General features: G+C 38.0%; 1 protein-coding gene across 1 annotated transcript in view; it reads left to right on the top strand.

Moving 5' to 3' along the window:
• Window positions 1-23,235, top strand: part of CD36 (CD36 molecule) — a 28,147-nt gene extending 4,912 nt beyond the window's left edge. The window contains exons 3-14 of the mRNA XM_030479613.1: window positions 6,738-6,898; window positions 8,999-9,143; window positions 11,341-11,520; window positions 11,658-11,749; window positions 12,214-12,260; window positions 14,625-14,694; window positions 16,373-16,560; window positions 17,342-17,460; window positions 18,786-18,859; window positions 19,624-19,678; window positions 19,882-20,046; window positions 20,776-23,235. Coding sequence (XP_030335473.1) covers window positions 6,738-6,898; window positions 8,999-9,143; window positions 11,341-11,520; window positions 11,658-11,749; window positions 12,214-12,260; window positions 14,625-14,694; window positions 16,373-16,560; window positions 17,342-17,460; window positions 18,786-18,859; window positions 19,624-19,678; window positions 19,882-20,046 — 1,296 coding nt within the window. The 3' untranslated portion in view covers window positions 20,776-23,235. The remainder of the gene's footprint in view (window positions 1-6,737; window positions 6,899-8,998; window positions 9,144-11,340; window positions 11,521-11,657; window positions 11,750-12,213; window positions 12,261-14,624; window positions 14,695-16,372; window positions 16,561-17,341; window positions 17,461-18,785; window positions 18,860-19,623; window positions 19,679-19,881; window positions 20,047-20,775) is intronic.
• The last annotated feature ends 905 nt before the right edge of the window (window positions 23,236-24,140 follow it).

Raw genomic sequence — 24,140 nt, 5'->3', positions numbered from 1 at the left:
TAGTTCCAAACCCCCTGCCATGGGCAGGGACACCTTGCATTAAACCATGTCACCCAAGAATTTCAAGGCAGCTTGCTTGATGTATATAAAAGGGGAAAATTTGTACCAATATTTGTATAAATCTTGAAAGAGTAAATTTGTAGAGGCTTTATTTATCTAAATGAATGGATTTTTTTTTTTTCCTACCCAAAAGTCATATTAGATTATTTTTTTTCTATTTAGGAAGTTGACTATTTAGCATGACCATGAGACTCTTTGGGCAATTCCTTTTCAGAAAAGATATGCCAAGGTACAACAGCTGAAATATATGATTAGTTCAGCACATGCTCAAGAGGGACTTGAATCTAACTAATTCTGATTCACTTGTGTTGATGAAAAAGCTAGTAAGAAAAACAAATATTTGTTACTCATTGCAGTTGCATAATTGTAGAGCTGACTGCAAAAGAAACAGGTTAGCTGAGCAGAGCATGCTGAAAATATTTTTTTTTCTGAAATCTTTTACTTTTGAAAATGTTATTTTTTAGGCAAATTTTTGTTAGAAACTGATCAGTTTCAATGACGATTTTATTTGGAATTTCTTAAGAATAGAGGCTCTAGGACAGGAAAAAAATAACGAGCAAAATGTTCTCTCAGATACAGCCTGTAAGCATTTTTATTTCTATTTGGACTTATAGGGGGCAAAGCCCGAACTTTGGTCCTTGCCCACTGGGTGAAAACAAATGTCAAAATGAAATATATTTAATGAAAGGGAGAAACTGTTTCAGTTTATCACCATTATAAGCAAAATCGTGTTTTGAAATCTGCACAGTCCAAAGCTTGCTAAAAGACCCCTAGTTGTTCCTCTGCCTATCCTATCTCAGCACAAATCCCAGTTCTTTGCGCAATTTGGCAGCAATGTGGTAAGACCCAATCTATATTTCTAGGGGAAATGAATGTTTCTATAAAACATTATTGCTGGATTAGAGAAACAAATGTCGATTTTTTTTTTTCCCCTCCTGAATAGTTTTAAGACACTTCATACTATAATTAGTCAAATTGTCATAAATTAACTTGTTATCAAGATTTGTTCAAATCACATTACAATCATCTCACCAGCTGAACTTAGCATCTGCCAATAAATAGGGACAACTTTAATTTCAAAAATCAATGCAATCAATAGTTCTACCATTCTTGTTCTGCTAGCAGCGGGAAGCCTGAGCATGTTCCCCTTAAGCACACATCTTTGCAGCTTACCAGACTCTACCACCCTCATTTCTTCTTTACTGCAGTCATTAGGAGATTAGGCTGAGTAAACACTGCAAGACATATTTCCCGGAACGCTGTATACTGTTGTTGCAGCAAAGAGAAAGCAACTGCAAGTTTATAGACAATCTCAAGTCCCCTTACAAATTTGACAGAGACTCACAAGGTATAGGCTGTTATTTCCTAGAAGGCAGGTACTGTTCACTCCCCACAAACAGTCCATGACTGGACAACCCAAACAAAGTCCATGTAGCATGGAACACCAAGATGTTATTATCTCTTTATGTGTTCCAGTTTAACAGATGTGTGCTTCGACACAAAAAACATTGGTATGTTTTCTAACTCCAACCTGCTCTATCTGTGTCTCAGGTCTTTTCTTTAGATAAACTGTTTCCAATCCTGCCTCCAGTGGGGGCGGAGTTTTAAAGAATATCGATGTTATATGTGTTTTCTGAACATTTTAGAGGCTCTTTAAAGAAACGGTCACCTGAAGAGCACACTCAAAATGACACCACCACCACCACCACCATCATCTTGGCAGGGATCCACTGAATGAGATTAGTGCTAAGCTATTTCAGCACTGATACTATGTAGGGAAAGGCTTTCCCCTTAAGAGATGCCTCTGATTTCAGTACCAAAGGGCTTCATTTCCTAGACTGAATATATCCAGAGGGTAGAGGTGCCTTTACGTGGAGTTTTTAGGGGCTTAGAAAACTATCCTAGGCACAGTCAGGAGCGAAACATGACATTTTCCATGTTCTTAGCAAAAAAACATTTTTTGAGGCTATGAGAATGTTTCTCTTTATCCAACTCCACACATTTCGGTTGCACATTATCATGTCTGTTATTATTATTAGACATTATCATGTCTAACAAAAAGAAAAATCAAAAGGAAAGGGGAATTCAAACAACAAATCAAAAATCTTGATATAATATTGTGGAAAGGACGTATTTTGACACTGCTCAATTACTGCCTTTTTGCCTTTCCCTCCCTTAAAACAATACTATTTATTTAGGTAAAATTCCCATCATTTCAGTTATGGTAAAACTTTTTTTTTCAGCTGATCAGGTTGGTTTTTTTGGTTTTTTTTTCTCCCCAGCTAGTTGTAACCACTCAAACCCATTGGTAGCTGGTTCATTTGCCAGAAAAATCTTTATCTCCACTTCTCTAGGAGCTTTTGCTTTCTACCTGAGCCCATGAGCTCAGGAGGGTAACAGAAGCTGCAAAATGTTACTTATTGTACTGAATTCCTGTTGAATTGATGATATAGAATGGTGTATGATTTGTCACAGTACCTCAGTGCTGCACTCTTCCTGTAGAGTTCTCAAGGTTAGTCTGTTTTACTTTTAGAAATAAGGCTATCAGTTTTAGCTATCATTATGTTTATCCATCTGTCTGTCAATGTATGTTATTTATCATTGTCCAGGTTATATATCCTCAGCTACTGGAGGCATACAAAACACTTGTAATTTAAAATTGTGCTTATGATATTCATATGCAATTTCTTAATCTAAACTAACAAAGCTGAAGCTACTGATGGCTCTCAGCAGAACATAAGTGATCTATGCGATCACACGTATTCCAGCATTACCAATGACAAACTTGATTGGCTTCCTTAGTTTTTTTATTGTAAAAGTAAGATTTGGTCCAACAAATCCTGACTAGAAAGGCTAAAACTAAGCTAATAATAGTCACTTAAAAAGTAATAAATGACTGTTCACACTTTCAGCTGCAAAACTTCATTTTCTTTCCTGGAACTTAATTTATCCAAGTTTACGGAGTCGTATCAGTTGTTTCTTCCAGCTTACATATGCAGCCCAACACATACAACACAGAAATAAACTAGTAACAATTTTATTACCTCCTAAAGTACTCATGGCATTTCTCAGTTCCCAGAAAATGGCATTTTTTGTCCATCTGGGCAGATCTTTCATTTAGACAGCAACTTTGTCCTGCATTTTGCATTTCTTCATCAGGAATCATGATGGCTGAATTTAGTATAAAGAAACAAAATGTAGCAAGCTTCAATTGCTGACTGCTTGGCATTTCTTGAATTTATGTATTGCCAGTTGAACCAGCACAAGTAGGGTGAAAAATGTGTCAGAAACAAAAGGGGTTAAAGTTCCTATTGATTTCACTCTGTGTTGCGAAGTTAGATCATGAAATGGGCTTGGCTGTGTAGCAATTAGATATAGTGTATCTGCTGTTGCTAACAATAGTTAACTATTGCATAAGGTATTAGAGCTGATGTAGTTGACTAGGGAGCTGAGAAGTGTTTTGTATTATCAATTGCAGATTAGTAGTTTCCCATATATTACTCCACCCTTCATAATATCATAGCGCATGGCAGTGTTACTAGGGGAGTATACAAGTCACCAGCCATAGAAGGGGGTAGTATGTAGGGCTGACCTCACCCAAGGGCTTGCTGGTGTGATGGATATTAGTTTTATCAAATCAAGACACGGATAATGACAGAGCTCTACATTTTCTTCTGCTTTAAGCCACCATTTGCACTCTTGAACCATGTAACAGAGAAACATACACGCCTCTTCGTGGGAGAAATCTCACTAACAGTAATGGCTGGATGCCACTGAAAACAATTGTCTTGCTCTATTGTCCTGCTGCTTCCCTTGTTTTAACTCGTGTTCTCATCTGATCTTTCCCCTTACACAGACAACTGAGCCAAGTTGCTCACTGGTAGAAAGGTAATCCAGAAAAAAACAAAGAAAAAAGAAAAAAAAATGAAAAAGAGGCAAATAATAAAATAATATTCCGTCAGTCCAGCAGGCAGAAACAGCTCCCTGGGGAATGAGAGCTGGAACAAGGGAAGGGGGAGGCACATGGATCAAGTACTGGGGGCTGTGGTAACCAGCTTGCCCCTTTGACTGCAGCACTATCAGGGTGGATCAGCTGTCCCCCTGAAGCATCCCCCAGGAGTGTCCATGGTGGCATTAGCACAGAGTAAATGTTGAGCTGCAAATCCACACAGTAACTCTTTGTGACCTGACTTTCCCATGTACTCAGGTCCCAGGGAACTCTTCATACAAAGCCCAAAGTAATTTTTCTCTGTTGGCATTTCCTAAGGGTATAATATGGGCATAGTCGTCATTCTTGCATGAAAAATATAGGAGAGCCACCCCACCTCTTTATTTTAGATTGATAAGAAAGTACGTAGTATAGTGAAGTGCAGCAAGGGGGAGTACAGAAAGCACAGGAAAAGGCTTGTCACCATAGCCTGCAGTCTCAGTTTACATGGAAAGATGTCCTGGTTATAAAGAACCAGTATAAAGTCCTGCACACTCTTGGCTTTCCTTGCAATAGCAGTGTGAAGATTACAGGCAAAGATCCACCATTTGAAAAAATAATTTACATGTGAGGAAGCATGTTCCTTATATTCTTCCAAGTCAACACAAAGTTGTAGGATGTCATCATTGCAGCATAAACATTTTCCAAAGTGCTCAGAATGCCTAGATCTGGAGGCAGGTTGGGGGAGTATTTCTGTGTCTATCCAGGATTGGAAGAGCGGTCCTATGGCTCAGGCACTCCGAGCAAACTCTGCAGTGGAAGAGGAGTTAACATAAAAGTCTGCACTATTATAATCCTTAGCAAAGGGTTATAAGGGTAAGGAGGAATGAAAGGAGGGGGAAACTTCTTTTAAGAAGCAGGTAACACTACTTTAAAATCTATTGTCACAAGGTTGACACTTCTCTATTCACCCCTGTGCCTGTGTGTTGTTGATTTCTAAAGAGTTTAGTTTGTCGTCTTGACCATATAGCTGCCAGGAACCCTTAACCATTTCCCTACTTCAGTTACGCAGAGGCAGGATATCAAATCCTGTCATCTCTTCCCGTCCCATGATCCTGCTGATCACAGGCAGACTGAAGAGACCGAGTTAAGCCTTTCTTTATATCAGCCTGCTTCTCCCAGATCCTTTGAGCAGTTCTCTGTGGAAACTGAAAAGGTGATTTCAAAATCATGTAAGCTTTTCTCTCTTCATTAAGGAGGTCTGCCCCATGCTGGATCACAGCTGTGATAGTCTTTGACCTCCTGAGGTTAGCAAAACAAGGCTGAAGAGAACTTCAGCTGTCTGGTCTGAGCACAAGACCTCAAGTTGATAACATGTTTGTGCTGCAAGGTTTCCTTCCCCTCTCATACAATTGTGCATTAATTATAGCAGTTATTCAGACAGCAAGCCCAGTGCTTTACACCATGAGTAAGGCATTTGCAACTACACCATACAAACAGGCTTTCCACAGACAAAGCCCTAACTATTTGATGAGTTATCCAAGACATGGTATTTGTTTCTAACTGCAGTGATTCTTAATTGGTAGGATCCTGGTTTTTTGATGGTGCCTGGTAAGCAAACTCTAGAGGCAGAAACTTAAGCTAGAAAGAATATCTAGCAACTTGTAATATAAAATGTCTTTTCTTGCTCTCTGGAGGGATTCCAGCCTTTTAATTCCCAGGACTCTATGAGCTGTGCAAATTAACCAATCAATATTGCACCACTCTAATAAAAAATCATTTCATGTTAGAGCCAGGCAACCTAGATTTTTCTTCTTACTGAAAAAACTCTGAATTTTTACCATTAAGGAGAAACATTACATTATCCCAGGGCTTTGGAAAAATCATACAGAAAGAGGCCTGATGTACACTAGGCAAAGCAGGCATTCCCCTGACAATACAGGAAACATATCTACAAACTCTCCTTCTCAATAATCCTAAGAACTGAATAGACATTTAACATATTATAGCTGAGCGTCACAGACATAAAGCTGCTGGTTACTCTAGAGTGATTCCTGATGCCCTGTCTTGTACTTATAGCCCTATTTTGCCCTCATTCTCTAGAACTGTGAAACTTTTCTAACAAAACGTTGTCAAAACTAGAAAGATTTCTTAGAAAGTCTCAGTTTTAGTGACAAGAGTTTTCTGACAAAAAACAGTCCTGCAAAAACACTATTTGCTTTCTCTGGGTGCAAAATTACTTATTGACTGAGTAATGCTTAGAGATAACTCTCATTTCTTCCCTTGGACTATTTCCAAATGTATGAAAAGTAGTTTATGGATTCTAAAAACTGCTGGGTGTCATTCAGTCATTCTATTTTTATATTCTATTTAATAATTTTTTTGTTACAAATCATCATTGGATTTGGCAAGTATTTCGGAACTCAGGCAATGTCCAACCACAGCAGTAGGAAAGTTTTTCTATGGGCTACAGTAGCAATCATATCAGCGTTGTGGTTACTTATTTTAGGGGGGCTCGGTTTTGTTCTCACTGGTCAGGAATGCCAGGCTGCCCTCAAATGTTGGCCAGAAATGTGTGCTGTGTGCCCCACATCGATGATAGCTTTTTTTCCTGTTTGTTTGTGAATCTTCTACGATCATCTGGAATGTAAATGCAGCTTTGTGAATCTTCTATGATCATCTGGAAAGTAAATGCAGCTTATCAATCACTTTTTGTGGTTAATTTTAGCTTTTATTTTTGTGCTTTCAGGAAGCTGTCATTGTCAATGGTACCATTGCTTTTCAAAATTGGCTTGTGCCAGGAAGTTCAGTTTACAGGCAATTTTGGATTTTCCATGTACAAAATCCTTCAGAGGTATTAGAGACAGGAGCACGTCCAAAACTTGAACAAAGAGGACCTTACACATACAGGTGAGCAAAGCCCCCCGAATTTGTGACATATAACAAAAGTTTTATTCAAGTCAGATAAAGTTCTGCTGAGTTACAATGTATTTTTGAAATTCAAGCATTGTATTTTAGTCAGACTTGACAAAAATGCCTAAACTGCAGCTCCACACAGCAATCACAAACACTTTCTCTACTGAGTCTCATACTGAGAAAAACCATATAGAAATAAGTAATGGAGTGTGAAGCTGTTTGCTCTTGGCAAAAACTATTGCTCATTAGCAAAATATTTGCCACACCAACACAATGTTGTACTTGTTGCTTTTCAGTTTTTGCCAACTTTTTACGTAGAAGAAAATATGCCAGATGCCCTAAACCCAAGAGATTATCTTGTCACCCATATATCACTCATATTTATTTTATATAATGTGTTTTGTTTATTTGCTCCTTTATGACTTATTTTTAATCTATAGCTTTTCCTTTTTTAAGTTTTCCTCTGAAAAACATTCCTTTTTTTCTGAATGTACTTACTATCTAGGGCCTAGATGCAGCAGTCCATCCCCATCCAGGGATGCTTTTAATAATTTCCTATATTTTGAATGTGATATGGACATAGGATTAGTTGATGCTTCCTGAGTCATGAAGTCCAATATCCAGCTGTCACTAGGACCTTTGCTTTCTTAAAACAAAAGGGTATTTCCTTCTTGATATCTTTGGGGTTGTATATTATATTCCCAAGATGATTGTGCATTGCAACATCTACAGCTGAGTTGCTTTATTTATTTCTCATTGGAAATAGAGAACTCTTGGTTCAGAAAGTACCTGAGAAGATGTAGGAAATGGGTACACAGGAATCAGGAAACTAACCAGTTAAGAAATACTGAAGAAGGTTGATTCCCACCAGACAGAAATGTTTTACTCTGGTGATGGTGCTTTTATTCTCAGGGACTAATCTCTGCCAGAAGCCTGGAGAAGACTATGTAAGAAATGATGGCTATAGTTCTTCTCACTGCTGCGGTACTGCTCACCTGGGATATTGGGTCTACCTGAATCACTGTGACACTGAGTCTCTCTCTCAATATTCCTTTAAATATGTAGAACAACTGGCTTTGAAAATCCAACTGTCCCGTGATTCTGTTGGGAAATCTTTTTTTAGGTCTTTTGTTTCCAGGTAGAAGTAACATAAATTAGAAAAAGATCTCTCAATGTTCAGGTAGATGCTCTACACATTAGGCTGTTAATCAAAATGACATGTATACAAACCAGTCTTTAGAAACCAAGATCCAGCTGCTTTTGAGGTAAGGCAGTGCACTGGCTACATCTGTGCCATGGGGAAACACTCTCTTAACTTTTTGGTCCATCCATACCCAGGAAGATCTGATGGAGTACCCTGAGGATCCCTTCTAGGACGGAGCTGGGTCAAGCCTTGTGGACCACAGCATAGACCAAGTCCTGTGATGCCCCCTGGATGCTGCCCCCACAGAGGGGTCAGCAGGAGGATGAGGGCTTGTAGAGTTGAGCTAAAGCTAGAATTGCAGTGGAGATTTGTACCTTAGAGATCTGCTGGCAGGGCTGGATAGAGAGGCTTATGAGAATCTCAGTGAAGCTGAAAGACTGCTTATAAATCTCCACATGCATATGAAATGTTATCAAAGTGACTCCCACTATGGATTTAACCTGTAACCTGCTTTGTTGCAACACAAGCCTATCAGATCAGAACTTGAAAGTGTTTATCAGCTATTCTAGGTCACTCCTTTCTAATTACATGCAACCATGAGAAAGCTTACAAAAAATGTGACAAAACATAATTAACTTAAAATATTAAAAGATACAAGGTCCATTATTGAAATGAAAATAAGAAAGAAATATTTGTTTCTATTTTAGTATAAAGAAAAAAAGTCCATTAGGCACTAAGGAAATATTTCCAAAATAATATTTTTTACAGAAAATGGAATTTTTACACATATTCATATGAAAAGTTTAGAATCCTTTCAGTTGTTATAGAATATTTAACATTCATCATCAAAAATGTTCATTAGTGTTTCAAAAATCTTCAGTCAGGCATGGCTGTATTGTCTCAAAAACCAAATGTTAAAACCTTTCTATGTTTTTATTTTGTCTTCTAAGGGTGCGATATTTACCCAAAGAAAATATCACAGAAAACTCTGATGGCACAATATCCTACATGTTGCCTAACATTGCTCGTTTTGAACCTGATATGTCTGTTGGGACAGAAAATGATACCATCACCTGCCTCAATCTTGCTGTTGTTGTAAGTAGAGTAACAAAACATAATGTCCACATTCAAATGTTGACAGATTGGAGGAAATAGAGAAGTTAGCATTAGTAACACTGAAACTGCTACTGGATAGGTTTCCTCTCTATAACTCAGATGACATGAATGTCAGCTACACTGAGGATATATTACATGTACTTTAAGGATTCCTTTTATTCCCAGGGAAATCTTATCAGTAAATGAAAATTTACTTATTCCTGTCAATAGAAGCATTTGGATAGGATATATCAAAAAGCATTCTCTTAGTCAATTTTAGTGTGGGAATGAATCTAGAGTTTGTGGATGGGTTATCTTTCTGTGTGAGGTACAGCATGAACAGTACAAGGCAGATTCGCCGTATTCCTTCGGTAATATCCTCAGTCCTGCTTTGCAGGTGAAGCTGTAATACCACATTCTGTGTATTGCATGGCCTCACCACAGCAGCTGCTTGCCTCCCATGGTACCCCTCAGCACCACTGCAATGGCATCCCCTGAGCCCTCCTGTCCTACTGAGACCTTAGTTCTTCAGCAAAAACACAGGAGTCCCCACCTAGGGCAGTGTTAGAGTACAGAAGTTTTTGTGTGATCACAGCCTGAGGCTGTTTCACTCTTGACTGATGTTCAGTTTTCATGTTTAAACTCAGCCCTGGTTGCGTTGCCTGATTGTCTTGCACTAACTCTGGGGTGTCTGTGTATGGGTGTTCAGGTTGTTTTCTATTTTTTAAGTACTGGAATATTGTGATAAGGTCCCTTGAGCTTTCTCTTCTCTAGGGAGAAAAGACCTAATAAATAAAGGGAAATGACCTTATTCTGACTGGGTATGTTCTGTGTCTGTCCTAATTTAGGCCAGGACCTATCTTTTGAAAAACTGTTATTTCCTATGCTCAGAGTCCTTCATGTCACAGTATTAACTAATACTGCTCAGCTCCCACACTTTGAACCACGTAGCTCTTTACTGGTGTAAAGAAACAAACTGGTGTAAACCTAAACTCCCAGAGGGGTTCTGTCTATCTCATTTGACAGCACCGAATTTAATCAAGTAGAGCCCACCTTTTATATCATAACCTTGTTCTTAAAAGGAATTCAGAGGGATGTTTTTCACACTTTTTTAACCTTGAGGGGATTGAACCCACATCTCTGTCTCATGATCTTGTCATATCCATGCTTTCTGCCTACTTGTGTTCAATTTCAAACAACAGTGAAAGATTCATGGGGATAAGAAGGCTAGGAAATGAGAGCAAAATAGACTCTTCCATTGCTATCCTCAAAGCACTGCATACAAAGAGGTGGCCCACTAACAGGCCTAGGCTGAGAATTTACTCTAAAAGTATCAGTTGTTTTTACACAGATCTACTTATCAAAACTGTTTTGACACAGGCCAAATAGATAATTTCTGTTTGCTTTCCATAAGTTATTCAGCATGTTTAGGGACTTGACTTTGTGTTTATGCCTCTGGGAACGTTTATTACAATTACTGCTGGTAAATCTACAATATTCTTCATTGAATTAGGAAAATATATCCATTATTTAGAATTAAAGCTGTTCAGAAAAGACTTGCTTGTTGCAAATATGTGTTCTTTCTAAGTAAAGAAATAATGGAGATTCAGCACTTGGCCAGTTTTATGTAGGATACAGTTGCATTGCTGCTAGCTGAACAGCAAATCTAAACAACTTATCTAAGCCAATAACTAACAAGTCTTGTATCCTTTTACTTGCATGTTTATCATATGAATGAGTCTGAAGTATGTGACATATGGAGATGGCAGAGAAGAGATAGAAAACTGAAAATGGTACAGCCCATGTTATACAGATAGGGATTTGAAATTATTACTTCATTATTCCTGTTCAAAAATTGTCTGGCTGTGGTCCTGGGCAACTGGCTCTTGGTGGCCCTGCTTGAGCAGGGGGGTTGGACCAGATGGTCTCCAGAGGTCCCTTTCAGCCTCAACTGTTCAGTGATTGGGGATGATCTAGTGAACTCATGTGAGAAGTAAAGACAAATTGTCTGCTTTTGTGTAAGTTATGTCCAGCAATTGTGTTGTGAAGGAGTGTCAGTTTTAAGTAGAAACATAACTTACAGTGGGCTGCAGCTCTGGAAACTGTCTTTGCCAGAGATTTCTTTGAGTCAGTCTCTGTGGTTTTGATCCAAAAGACATGCAGAGTTTTATGCTAAACATTAATTTTATTGTTGTAGGCTGCACCTGCCTTGTATACAAACACTTTTATACAACTACTATTAAACACTTGGATTAAATCTTCTAAGTCATCCATGCTGCAGAACAGAACAGTGAAAGAAATACTGTGGGGATACAAAGATCCCTTCTTAAACAAGGTCCCCTTCCCCTTGGACCCAGTACTGGGAGTCTTCTACCCGGTAAGTGAAACCAACGAGGAAGCAAAGCCTTCAGTTATCATTCTGTGAATGATAACTGCTGTGAGGAACTAAAAGCTGACAATGCTACAATCTGGTTCAGTACTTCTAACTGTTCTTCCCTCTCGTGTCTGTTACAGTATAATGGGACGTTTGATGGACTTTACAAAGTGAATACCGGGCAAAACGATATTAAAAAAACAGCAATAATTGAAAGCTATAAAGACAAAAGGTATCACAGCATTGTATAATTAAAAAGCATATATATTTTCAAGGTGTGGCTTTTAAAGCTTGATTCACTAAGAACTATAGATAAATGGAAAATCTTCAGCAATTAAAAGGAAGCTGGATCAAACCTTGGGCTTAGCAGAACTACCTCTCCCTTTCAGTTATTAATAATTCTGTTAGGAGCTTGGATTTAAGACAGTTATTGATTCTTTGACACAAATAGTTACTTCTGGTTTTCATACTTAAGTAGCTAGATCCCTTCTATCCTGTTCTGATGCATCATACAGTTGATCTGAAAAAAAGAATGAATGTGTCTGTCTTCTGACTTTGCTAATGGACCAGGCTTATACTGGAGCAGTTATATTTAGCAATACAATTAGGCAGCAATATTTAGCAATTTAACAGGTAATGCAATTGATTACACAGTATAATATACTACATGCAGTATGACTTTTTTTTATCTTAAAGGAATCTTTCGTACTGGGAAGGTTACTGCGATTTGGTTAATGGCACAGGTGAGTCTGTTCAAGCTGCTTAAAACTTCAATACGTTTCTTGATATTGCAAGGGAATAATGATACAATAAACACAATATAATAAATACAATATTTAAGTTAATATCCCTGGGCTTTGACAGGTCTGTATTCTGTATATTAAATGTCTATATAATGAATGTATACGTACTACTATTATTACACATGAATATGTGTGTATCTATTAATATATATTATATGTTATTGTACGCTATTTTATACATATACACATGTACACACACCTTCTTCAGCTAGAGTACATGTGGAAGAGACACAGGAAAAGAATCCAGCTCTCTGTTTCTACTAATTAACTTTATGGTACACAGTTCCTCCAGAAGATTCTTTTTCTTTGCTATAGCTTCTGAAAATTATCTTTGCATTCTAACAATTTAAAATCATTTGCAGTGCTGAAAAATAGAATTAAATGCACCAGAACAGACACAATATTTTTTTTTACTGAGATATGAGAAGAAATTGAGGTGACAAGAGAGAAGTCTGTCAGGCAGGTGGTTTGGAGGCCACTAACAAGTGAAAAGGGGTGAAGAAGAGAACTAGTTTAGTTTGAGAGGAATAAACTTTGGAATTTGCTTTTGGAACGCAAATGAAAACGGTTGAGTCATTTAATATATGTTTGTGCAAGATGATATTTTTCTTCTTGATGAGTGAAAGAGTTTCTGTGAGGATACCACAGTCTGTTGAGTTGAGGCTGGCAGATGTCATGGTGGAGGTTTTGGCAGAGAGCTGTAGTCCTTCAGTGCATGCGTATTAAACAAGGTGGGTTTGGGGTGTTTTTGTTTTTTTTGTTTTGTTTTTTCTTTTCTGTGTTGCTTTACCTGGCATAGATAGTTTTCCTTATAACCCATACTTATTTTGAAGTATTTCAAATACATCACAAAAGTCTGATTTTTTCAAAAGTCTGTGAATCAGGAGGGATTAGTTCCGTTTTAAACTGTGGAGTTAAGTTTATGAGAGGCAATCTTTTCTTAGGTTTCAGACTCCCTTTTTCTTAGGGAGCCAAAAACCTTTTTTCCCCAGGTCAGTTTCTTATTGTTTCTTCTTCCACAACTGATGGAATAAACATACTCAGCTGACTAGAGTTAAGCACTCCAGCACACTGAAAATGTGGAGCTTTTCCTTGTTATCAAAGGTTATCTCACAGTTTACAAGAGCATTCAGTGTAACTGCTCACAAAAGACCATGTCTTTAGAGACGCAGTCTTGTAAGTTTAAAAAGTCTTGTAAGTAGGATTGACAATTCCTTCTTGTAAGGTTTAACACCAAATCACAACATGCATAGTATAAGTAAATGTCTAGATAAAAATATTAAGCAGTATTCTTGTATGGGGCTTGAAATGATTCCATGTTTGCTAACCTTCCAAGACTGCCAAGGTTTAGAAATAGAGTGTGTGTCTAGTATGATCTTGGATCTTCTTTAAGAAAAAGTGCTTCTGTCAGCAGTGGGCAAGTGGCAATTTGTAATTTAGCTTTCTCGCTCTTGCCAACTAGATTTCAAGATATCACAGATGTTTTCAATCCCTTGGTTATGGCTGCTGACTAAGAAAGTAAACAGAAATTGTAGCAAGCAGTAACAAATGTACTGGTTAAAGGTTTGTTACAACACCTTGTTCGAGAAAATGGCAGAAACTCCTCTTACTTAACCCTGGATGCTTGCAATGGAGAAATATGCATCTGAATTGGTCATGTTCTTTTTATAGTAAGTGGAGAGAAAGACACCACCATAATACTAGTACTCTGACCTATTTTGTATGTCTACCATGGGGTGAGATGGGCTGTGCTCTAGAAGTGCTTCCTTCTCTCCATTAACTATAGAGAGGATCTCAGCTTACAAAGAAGAGGTTCGCTTGAGCAATCTTTGGTGAAAAAAGGTTTGGCATTCGTTATTAAATAGGCAATTTCGAAGTCTAAACTGTGTTTCTTGTAGGTGCTAAGTGCCACAACTGTAGGTCAACCAAGCACCCGTACAAAGGTTTAGGTCTTCAGACTGCATAAATCTTGAAGCAATGGCATTGGGTATTGGGGTTCATATTAAGCACGATTGGGTTTTGTATCCTCTGTTTTTAAGGGCTTGATCATATAGTTTCAAATCAGTGGGGGGGGGAGGAAAAATAGCTGCCATAATTTGGCTCACTTTCAAAAGCAATACAATCTTATCTGTGGAGTGCCTCTCACTGCACAGTAACTTACACAAATATTTTCCCCAACAGTGACTCATTTTGTTTACATTTTTCACAGCTTTATAGAAAGTAACAGCTGAGTATTGAGCTAGAAATTAAATCATGTTTTCTAAGTGGAATTGCTTTCAAGTTCTTATTTTATTTTATTCACAGACGGGGCATCATTCCCACCGTTTGTTAAGAAGGATCAGGTACTGCGCTTCTTCTCCTCCGATATTTGCAGGTAGGCTGGTCCCTTCCTGGTGTGTGTACACACCTGCATGTACCATCCGAATGCTTTTTCATTTCAGAGGGTGGCTGCAGTGGCTCTGCTTGGGCTTAGGTCACCAAGGCAGTTCAACATAAGCATTTCACCTAAACACAAGCAAATTCATGAGCTGTGCTCATGATTCAGAACCTGATTCTACAACTTTTATGTCATGTAGCAAGATATTTGTGGTGTATTTTCTATCAGCCAGTTACAGATGTATAATTCAGGGATATCTGACAGTGCTGTGAGCTGTTACAGATCTGCGAAAGACATTGAGACAGGGTTCAAAGTCATTAACTTCTTTTAAAATTAGAACCCAGCATATAACCTGCCTTGTTTGGTCTGAGAAGGCAACAGGTACAGCTTGGGCTGGTTCGGCTTGGCATTTCTGCAGAACATCTTCTATGAAGAACAGGATTTACTGTCATACACTAGATATTCAAAATTTTTTTCTCACAGGATATTTTTACGCATTTTATTTTTATGTATTTACAAACAAACAAACCTGCTTACTGCACCCCATACTGATGGCTTTTCAACCTGCTTCTTCTGCTGTGGATATCCAGTGTCCCTGAGTTCTCCAGTGGGATTGCTGAAAGCTGTGTTGTAAGATTTAAAGTACATCACAGTGTATTTACTTTGGGAGCTTCAACCGCTTTATTTGTTTTGCTGCCTGGAAACAGCTGCTTCCCTTTAACTGGGTTTAAAGTGGGTCATTTGCTGTGCAGACTGCTTGTTTTTAAAGAAAGATCAGTGTTTTTTACATGACTTTAAAGCTCTTTTTCTTTTTTATGAAGTAATTTTATCCCAAACTGGAAAGCATTTCACAAGTCATGGAAAAGGGAATTCTATGCAGAGGAGAAATGACAAAATTCTTTGGATCAACTGCATACAGTTTAAGATATCCCTCTGGCCATTGAATTCTCACAATTAATGAACAATGAATAAGGACAGTAACAGTCACCCAAAAGTTAGGCTGAAATAAGATCATGTAAAATGGTTCTGCCCATGTTGCAAATCCCAGAACCCTTCTTTTTTTTTTTTTCTTCTTTGCTGCAATACAAAGTGTTGCTGCCCTGGTTACATGACTGTGTAACAACCATATCTCCATATCAGTTGATAATGTATCAGCAAAAAGAAGCTTAAGTGGTATTCTGGTTCATATGTAATGGACACAGAATGTTGTCTGCATCATAAAGCTTAGATTAGTATTATCTAATTATTAGGTCAGCAAAACCCTATACCAAAGCTGATTTATATTGCTAAATATCTCTACTGCAGTCCAGAAAGTTTCAAAACTTTCATAAGAACAGTGGGTGTAGAAGTGTGTAGGGAACAGAGCTCTTAGTTAATATGTTAGTTTTGTGTATATTGTTTATTAGTAGCACTAGTATTTTTGTCTGTCTTTTTGTGTATTGTCGTGCTTACCTCTGAGCTTGTACATCGTTTTGTAAAGGTGTGGAATACTTTCCATTACAGAGCAACACCCCTGCAAACTGCTGAACAGTGTGCAGGGAGCCTGGACATTGGCTCCCTGGAGTAATTGTTTCTTTTAAAAGGGTGATAGGTGGGGGATCCTTAAGGACTATTGCCATTAATTCAGACTTGTAACCCAAACGACTGAAACATGTTTCTCCTTTTCTATATTCAGATCGATCTATGGAGTTTTCCAGGGCGAGCAGAATGTGAAGGGAATCTCACTGTATCGTTTCGCAGTTCCTCGTGAAGCATTTGCATCTCCTGCTGAAGTCAGCGATAATTATTGCTTCTGTACAGATCAAGTCATATCACAGAACTGCACATTAGCTGGAGTCCTAGATATTAGTGCCTGCAAAGCAGGTATAGTAGTGACATGTTACTGCCAAACAAGCCATTTAACTGGAGAGAAAGCAGGTGTCCTGTAGCTGCTGTGTTACTTTAAGATATAGGACGTTCATGTTTTTCTGTGAATTCTTCCACAGATTGCCTGTGAGACCTGCCACATTTCACAAAATGAGGACTGTAGTATTCTGTATTTTTCATAGTGCTCTGCAAAATCATGATACTACAGCTCATATACAGAGATTGCAGTAATGCATGTAGAGAAAGGAAAGCAGGCGACACTCTATAAAAGCCAGGGTAGTCACAGTCCTTGTATTTGTGATAATTCACACACAGGGTGTGAGAGTGTGTGTACACAGCTAAATACACATGCAGAGACTGAGAGACGCTACTGGCATAGTTTAGTATCAATGCAATATAATGAATACACAGAGAGTCTGCATTTGGTGCAGAGTGGACAGCATGAGTTCCCTTCAGGCTTGCTTTGTGGTAAAACAAGATCATGAGGGTGGGGGAAAACAGTGAAAGTCAGGTCTTCACCTCCATGTGAAACTGGGAGCGGTGCCTGTTCCACAGACAAGCTGATTTGTAACTACAATTTATTTTGCCGTACACATTTCCCTCATGACAGTAGAATCACAGAAATGTTCACACTTCTTTTGGGGGGTGGGACTATTAACACTTTTATCAGGATTTTGTGTCTATATAAAAAACTGTGTTTGCATGGAAAATGTCCTCAGAAGATGAGCACTGAAACAAGGCTTAATGATTCAAGTGAGTTTGTTTTATTTTTAAATAGGAAGACCAGTATTTATCTCTCTCCCGCATTTTCTTCATGCAAGTGAGTCTATATTGCATGATGTTGAAGGCCTGAGTCCAAACGAAGAGGAGCATGAGACGTTTCTAGATGTAGAGCCTGTAAGTTCAAATATTTAATAGTTGTAACTGAGTGAACTTGCAATGTTTAAATTTAATCGTAACAGAGTAGGTCTTTTACCAGAGGGATGAGCAGAAGATACAGTATTTTCATGTTTGCTTCTGAAAGATCTGCTCACAAAAGTTTTATGTTTTAGCAGGGGAAATTTAGAGCAGAACTGTGCCTCCTTCTGGCCTTTAAAGTTTGGAAAATAAGTTTTGATTTTTCCTTATTCGAAATGTAGGATTAAAGAGACTCTGCAAACTTTGAAGTATGCTGTAGGTTTTCTATGACCTGAAAGTGCTTTAGAGGAAATTCTTTACTATGAAAGTTCTTCTGTTCCCTCTCTACTTACTTTTTTATTTTCTATAGCTACCCACTTTTGTATAATTATATCTCAATTGAAATTACATAAGTATAAAACAGTTTATTTCAAAGAAAATTGCTAGAATTCTGAACAGACTAGTCTAGAACAGGTCTAATATAGTCTTTGTGACTTGGATTGTCCAAGAGATATCCCAAACTGAATAAGTTTATGATTCAGCTCTGATTTTGATTGCCTCAAATTTTACATCTACTTCTGCTCCAGTGATTAAGACTCTTCAGTTTAAATGTATTTACCAAAGTTTTCTGAATTGCTTGATGAATTCTACAGTTCCAACATTTTGTTTTGCTTTCTTCAAATTTGGATGAAAAGAGAAAATTCAAGATTATCACTGAACTATTTTAGTCATATAATTTAACAGTTAAGCTATGTAACTTCAGTGAGGAGATCTAAAGTTAATTTTTTTTTCACCTTATTTGGAATAGAGAAATAAATCAGAATTTCCTAAATCTAATATGAAATTTTCAAGAATCACACCCTGTTGTATTTTTTTGGAGGACAAAGGGTAAGAGAAGATGAAGGAAAGATCTTACCTTTGTTTTGATATGGTTTTGGTTTTCTTTTTTCTGATATGTAATATTTTTATTTATATATTTTTAAGTTTTTTTTTTTTGAAAAGGAAAATTTAGCTGATTCCTGGTGGGGAAAAAAACCCCACCCTAAACCAGTTCATGACTGATTTAGTATTTTTAACCTTTTTTTTGCCTTCAGTTTCAATTGCAAATTACAAAAGTAACTATGCTAAAGCCACAAAATTAGAACTTCTATGAGAAATGAGAGATCCTTAGAAACATGAAAATTTCATAAAAATGAAATCCTTCAAAACATAAAGATAAAATAACACCAAAGTTCTTTTTGACACAGTCCATATTTTAGGCTTTTGCACCCAATTCAAAAATTTATATTAATATGATTGGGTGTTTTTTCCTTCTATGGTTTTAGATCACTGGTTTTACACTACAGTTTGCAAAAAGGCTGCAAGTAAACCTCCTTGTGAAGCCTGCAGCAAAAATTGAGTAAGTGTTATTTCATTATTTTATTTTAAAGACTTTTTTCAAGAGGGTCGATGGGTCTGTGAGAGTGTCAGTAGAAATGGCTGGGAAAAGAAGGAATAAAAATACTTTCCCAAAGCATTTTTGTCTTTTTTGCAACCATTTTAGTCATGACTTTTCAGATAACATAACTTTCAGCACAAGAGCAAGCCTTGAGCAAGGCACTGCCCAAGTATTCTAACACATATCTGATTTTGCCCACAGAAGCTTACAAGGCAACATGTTCTTAAAAACAACATTCTTACAAAACCCAAATGTGAGCCATGAGGATAGGAGGCAAATGCATTCTCTGAAATAAATCCAGTAAGAGAATTTGTGTGCTCTGTCACTAGATGGATTTTATCACAAGGGTTGATGGGTCTCTAGTTGTTTCTTTTCTCTTCACTGGCCCAAATGTACATGCACAGATGTGCTTTTCAGGATCCTCTCACAGGTGGACACAACACAGATGTTCAGACCCTCCCACCAACACCTAGCTGTGTCCATCCTTTCTTCTTTGTGACTACCCACATATGGAATACTAAACAGAAAGAGATGGTTTCCTGATATATAAATTAGATGTAATTAATTGTAAGCTTATTTTTTTTTTCAGTCCAAAACTATACTAAAAAGGTACATCTGGAAGTTAGAAATGTAGTTAGAGGAGAAGAAAAATGTTTAAGTAGAGACTGGGCTTATGCACCAAACTAAAGGTAACATGCTGTACTTATTTTATTTTCTCATTTCAGAGCTTTGTCAAAAGTTCAAAAACCTTATATTTTTCCTCTTCTTTGGCTAAATGAGGTTAGTATATTCTCTGTCTGTTAATCTTCACTGTTTAAAAAACCAAACAAATGAAGCAAAAAAATGACCTAGCTTTTCCAGTCTTGGTGCCCTGAAATTGAGCAATTAAACTCATGCTGTGATTTGCGCATGCCAAGAATATATTCAGCAAGTGAGGGCTTGCGTACTTATCTTTCACTGACATTTTTCTTGCACTGTTTCAGTCTGCTGTTATTGGGGATGAGAAAGCAGAAATGTTTAGAAATAAAGTCACCGGTCGGGTCCAGATGCTGAATATGCTGCAGATGGTGTTAATGATCGTAGGTTCTGTGCTGTTCATCGCATTCATGGGTTCCTACTTCATATGCAGATCAAAGAAATTAAAATAAGTAAGTAAGCATTAACAGCTCAGTCCTCAGTAGTAGCTTTTTCTCAGGGTTTCAAGAAGTTCAGAATCATTACCTATTCTTATTTTTTAAGTGCTAGCAAATTCAGCAGTTTTTCTGTCCAGATAATTTAGATATTGTTTTCAAATTCGCTTCCCAGCTTTAATCTTTCAGGATGCTCTTAACACACTGAGGAGAGGGTATTGAGAACTATATCAGGAGACCAACATCCTTTTTTTTATTCCAAAGCAAAACATGTCTTTTTTTGTGAGTTTATGAAAATAGACACGTACCCAAGACTGTGAAACTGTTCAGCAGTGCCCCCTAGTACTTTTATCTGGGACAGAGGCCACACAGCTGCAGATTCTTGTGCTCTTCCAGGACAAACCCCTGCCTGGGATTCAGAGAACCCACTGTAAATGACGCTTTTTATTGAGTGTTGGATAGGGTTTCTCAATTCTTTCTCTCTGTTGTGCATCACTGTCATATTAGCCTAAACATCTCCTGAATGCATAGCCCACTAAGACTGAATGTACTCCCTTTATGGGTAGAATAACTAAGTGGTTGATTAATGCACTGACTGATTAATGGAAACAAACACATTTTGGGAGTAGTTTAAAAAAACTTCTAAGACATTAATGTTATGGTGAAAAGCATGCTGTAGTAAAGAGACCTTTTTAAGATGAAGACTTACCTCATCACATGCTGAATTCTGATTTTATTTCACTACAGGTAATAAAAGACTTCAGAAGTAGTCAACGTTTAATTGAAATTTCAGCCAAGCAGCATGTTAAAATTCAGGGACAGAAGGTATGATTCAAGACACAGCCAGTCCTACATGCTATGGAATTCAACATGCTTTTCCATTTTGAGAATACCAACTCACTAACACAAATGAGCTGATGTTTCCAAAGGTCCACACTTCTGATATCACTAAAAAGGTCACCATGGAAACTATGCTTTCAAATAACTTTGATAATTTGAACCTTGTTACACATTTTAAATGACATTCAAGCAGACTGAAGTTGAGGCGCATTTGGATTTTAGTCCACCTTTTGCTGTTTATGCAACTTGCTACTTTTTTTCTTCTGGGATTGCAAGACGAGTGAAAGCTGTTTGCTGACCTTCTGAGCACAGGCTGGGAATGACAACACCCTTGAGCTCATACTGTGCTCTAGATGCTCTCATTGCAAAATTTCTTTTTCTGTTCCTTCAAGGAATGGAAGCTGCTGCAATAGAACTGCTCTCTGTCCTCTATTCAGGGATGTGAATTGCGTTGAATGTGAAGTTTATTATGTAAAGTTACTAACTGTAATACATGAAGTTAATAAAAGAGTTATTAAAATAAGTGGTTTATACATTTTATATGGACATGGCTTATAGGCACACTCCAGTCATTCATATGTTGATGGAGCTCCATCGACAGCTCATTGACATCCACAGCTGTCTAGTAATCTGAACCACTCCCTAACTCCCAGCTTGCTCCACTGTTCTTTCTGTTGTCTCCTGTGTACGTTTCTTTATTGCTCTTCCTTCAGCACCCGCCTCTGCTCTACTCTAACCCACTTTACTCAAGGCCTCCCTTAGAGAATGATCTGATATATCGCCTTTAAGGTCAGGAGAAAATATTCCAGAATGCTCCAGACACATGAAGGACTGAGAAAATGATTTGGATCAAACATCAGAGGGCTCAATTTCCTTGTTATAGGAGAACATAAATGAAAACAGGTAGACCCACTTCTTTCTGATCAATCATCTGACACAAGGAAATTTGTGCTACCATTTGCTTAACGAGGTACATCAGCCTGTAGACAGGTAGCAAACACTGCCATCTGCATAAATGGTTTACTTCTTCATTTAATCTGAATGCCATGTCTTAGAACTGGGAGTCGATGGGGCAGATACCGAGTATTGTGGGTCCCTTCACATGGACTCAGAATGAGTGCCTAAGTTCAGCGCTTTCTAAGATCTTGGATCTTTTGTCCCCTTAAATAAGAGCTGCACAGAAAAAGGAAAACCAAACATGGCCAGCCTCTCATAGCCTGGTGTTTGGAAATAATGCCACAATGGACTTCAAACCAAGAAGTTTTGTCTTGCTAGTAAAGGACAGTATCTTTGGCCAAGTATCTTTAGTAAGGTGTTTTCACCCTTTAGAAATGAAGGGGAAAACCCAACAGAATAAAATGCTGGTTTAATCCCATATTCCTTGTAGACAAAGTCGTGTAGCAATCAATAGGGCTGATGAGTCACAGAAATCCCAAGAGATTATTCTTGAAGGCAATGTATATGTGGTACATGCATACGCTCTCTTTTTCCAGCTGTGAGCTGGAAATGAGAAAAGGGCAGGAGATATGAAGGCAGCATGACACTCAACGGAAGCTCAGCTCTCCCTTAGAAAGCCCATGCGTTTGCTTGCTCATGGTGCTTGCTAGTCAATGAAAAATGAGACCTTTCTCTCATCTCTACGTTATTGCTGGTGTCACATGTGATGTTTTGTTCCCATATTAGTCTGGGGACAGTTTGACACAACCAAAAGCATCCCTACAGTCCTATGGACTGATCAAAAAGTATGAGGACAGCTAAAGACAGAGCCGCCTTCTCTGAAACGAGCATAATTCTGCTGTGGTTCAAGATCTGAAACTAAGTTTTTACAATAGAACTAGTCTTTTGTGTCAGAATCTAACAGTGGGATGTTTCCATGAAAGGAACAACAGCAATGCTCCTGTTGTTATTGATAAACTACCATTTCAGCTTTGTTTTCTTTGGCTTCAAGCCTATTGTCAGCAAGTCACTGTTTGCTCTACTTGTGTCATCTAGTGCTATGTGATGCTCCAGCAGCAGTGATCAAGGAAGTCAGGCCATTATTTTAAGCGTCTTTGGGCCCAATTTTGCATGCATACAGAGTTTGTTCATATGTGTAATCTCATTGATCTCAATGCAGGTTTAGACTATGTTCAGCACCCAGACTACACTTGAATTACAATCACTAGTTATTTTGTCCAAAGCATCAGTTACAGTTATTGTTAATTCATGTTATTAAGGTTAATGTTAAGTATTCACATTTGTTCAAACAGTGCAGAATAAACATTTATTAGAAATGTTAATGAACTCAATAAAAATAGAATAAAGCTCAAACTCTTCTTTCTGAGATCCTTATGTCTAATTGTAAATAAAACCTTCTGTGTTGAATAACAAAGTCCCTGTGTTTCTTTTCTTGGTATTTTGGGTGTGTTTTCTTTTCCTAGGGATTGATTTTATGAACTGTTGAATAAGCAAGCTTATGGCTAACCTTGTTATGTCATTGTACTCTGGCATATCACAGCTGCTTAGAAGTGCATATCACCTTTCATGTTGTCACATAGTATTTTATAAATACTGGTGACATACAACATTTATGCTCTAGATTGCTGTCCTGGCTTTGTCTAGGATAGAGTTAATTTTCTTCCTAGTAGCTGGTGCAGCGCTATCTTTTGGTTTCACTCTGAGAATACAGCTGGTAACACACCGATGGTTTAGTTGTTGCTCAGTAGCGCTTACTTTGATCAAGGACTTTTCAGTCTCATGCTCTGCCAGTGAGGAGGGGCACAAGAAGCTGGGAGGGAGCAGAGACAGGACACCTGACCCAAACTGGCCAAAGGAGTATTCCATACAACAGCACGTCATGCCCAGTACATAAACTGGGAGAGTTGTCCAGGAGGGGCTGGTCACTGGTCAGGGTCAGTAGGTCGTGAGCAATTGTATTGTATATTGCTTGTCTTTCTTGGGTTTCATTACTTTCTCTCTTTTTATCTCCTTTTTCATTATCATTATTGTAATATTTTACTTGATTTCAATTATTAAACTGTTCTTATCTCAACCCACAGGTTTTACCTTTTTTCAATTCTACTCCTCTTCCCATTGGGGAGGGAGGGTGAGAGCGAGTAACTGCGTGGTGCTTCGTTGCTGGCTGGGGTTAAACCACGACAATTAGAACAAGGAGGAGACCATGTGGGCTGAGTTGAGCACCAGCATGTCCAAACTGAAGCAATTCTAAAACCAAGCTCAGAGAGAGACCTGCTTTCAACTCCCTCGAGCCGAGGAGGTGGTGGCAGCCAGCG

This window comes from Strigops habroptila, chromosome 3 (assembly GCF_004027225.2).
Source record: "Strigops habroptila isolate Jane chromosome 3, bStrHab1.2.pri, whole genome shotgun sequence".
NCBI classification, from domain to species: Eukaryota; Metazoa; Chordata; class Aves; order Psittaciformes; family Psittacidae; genus Strigops; species Strigops habroptila.
The sequence above is the reverse complement of the archived record's forward strand: the minus strand, read 5'-3'. Positions and strand labels throughout refer to the sequence as shown.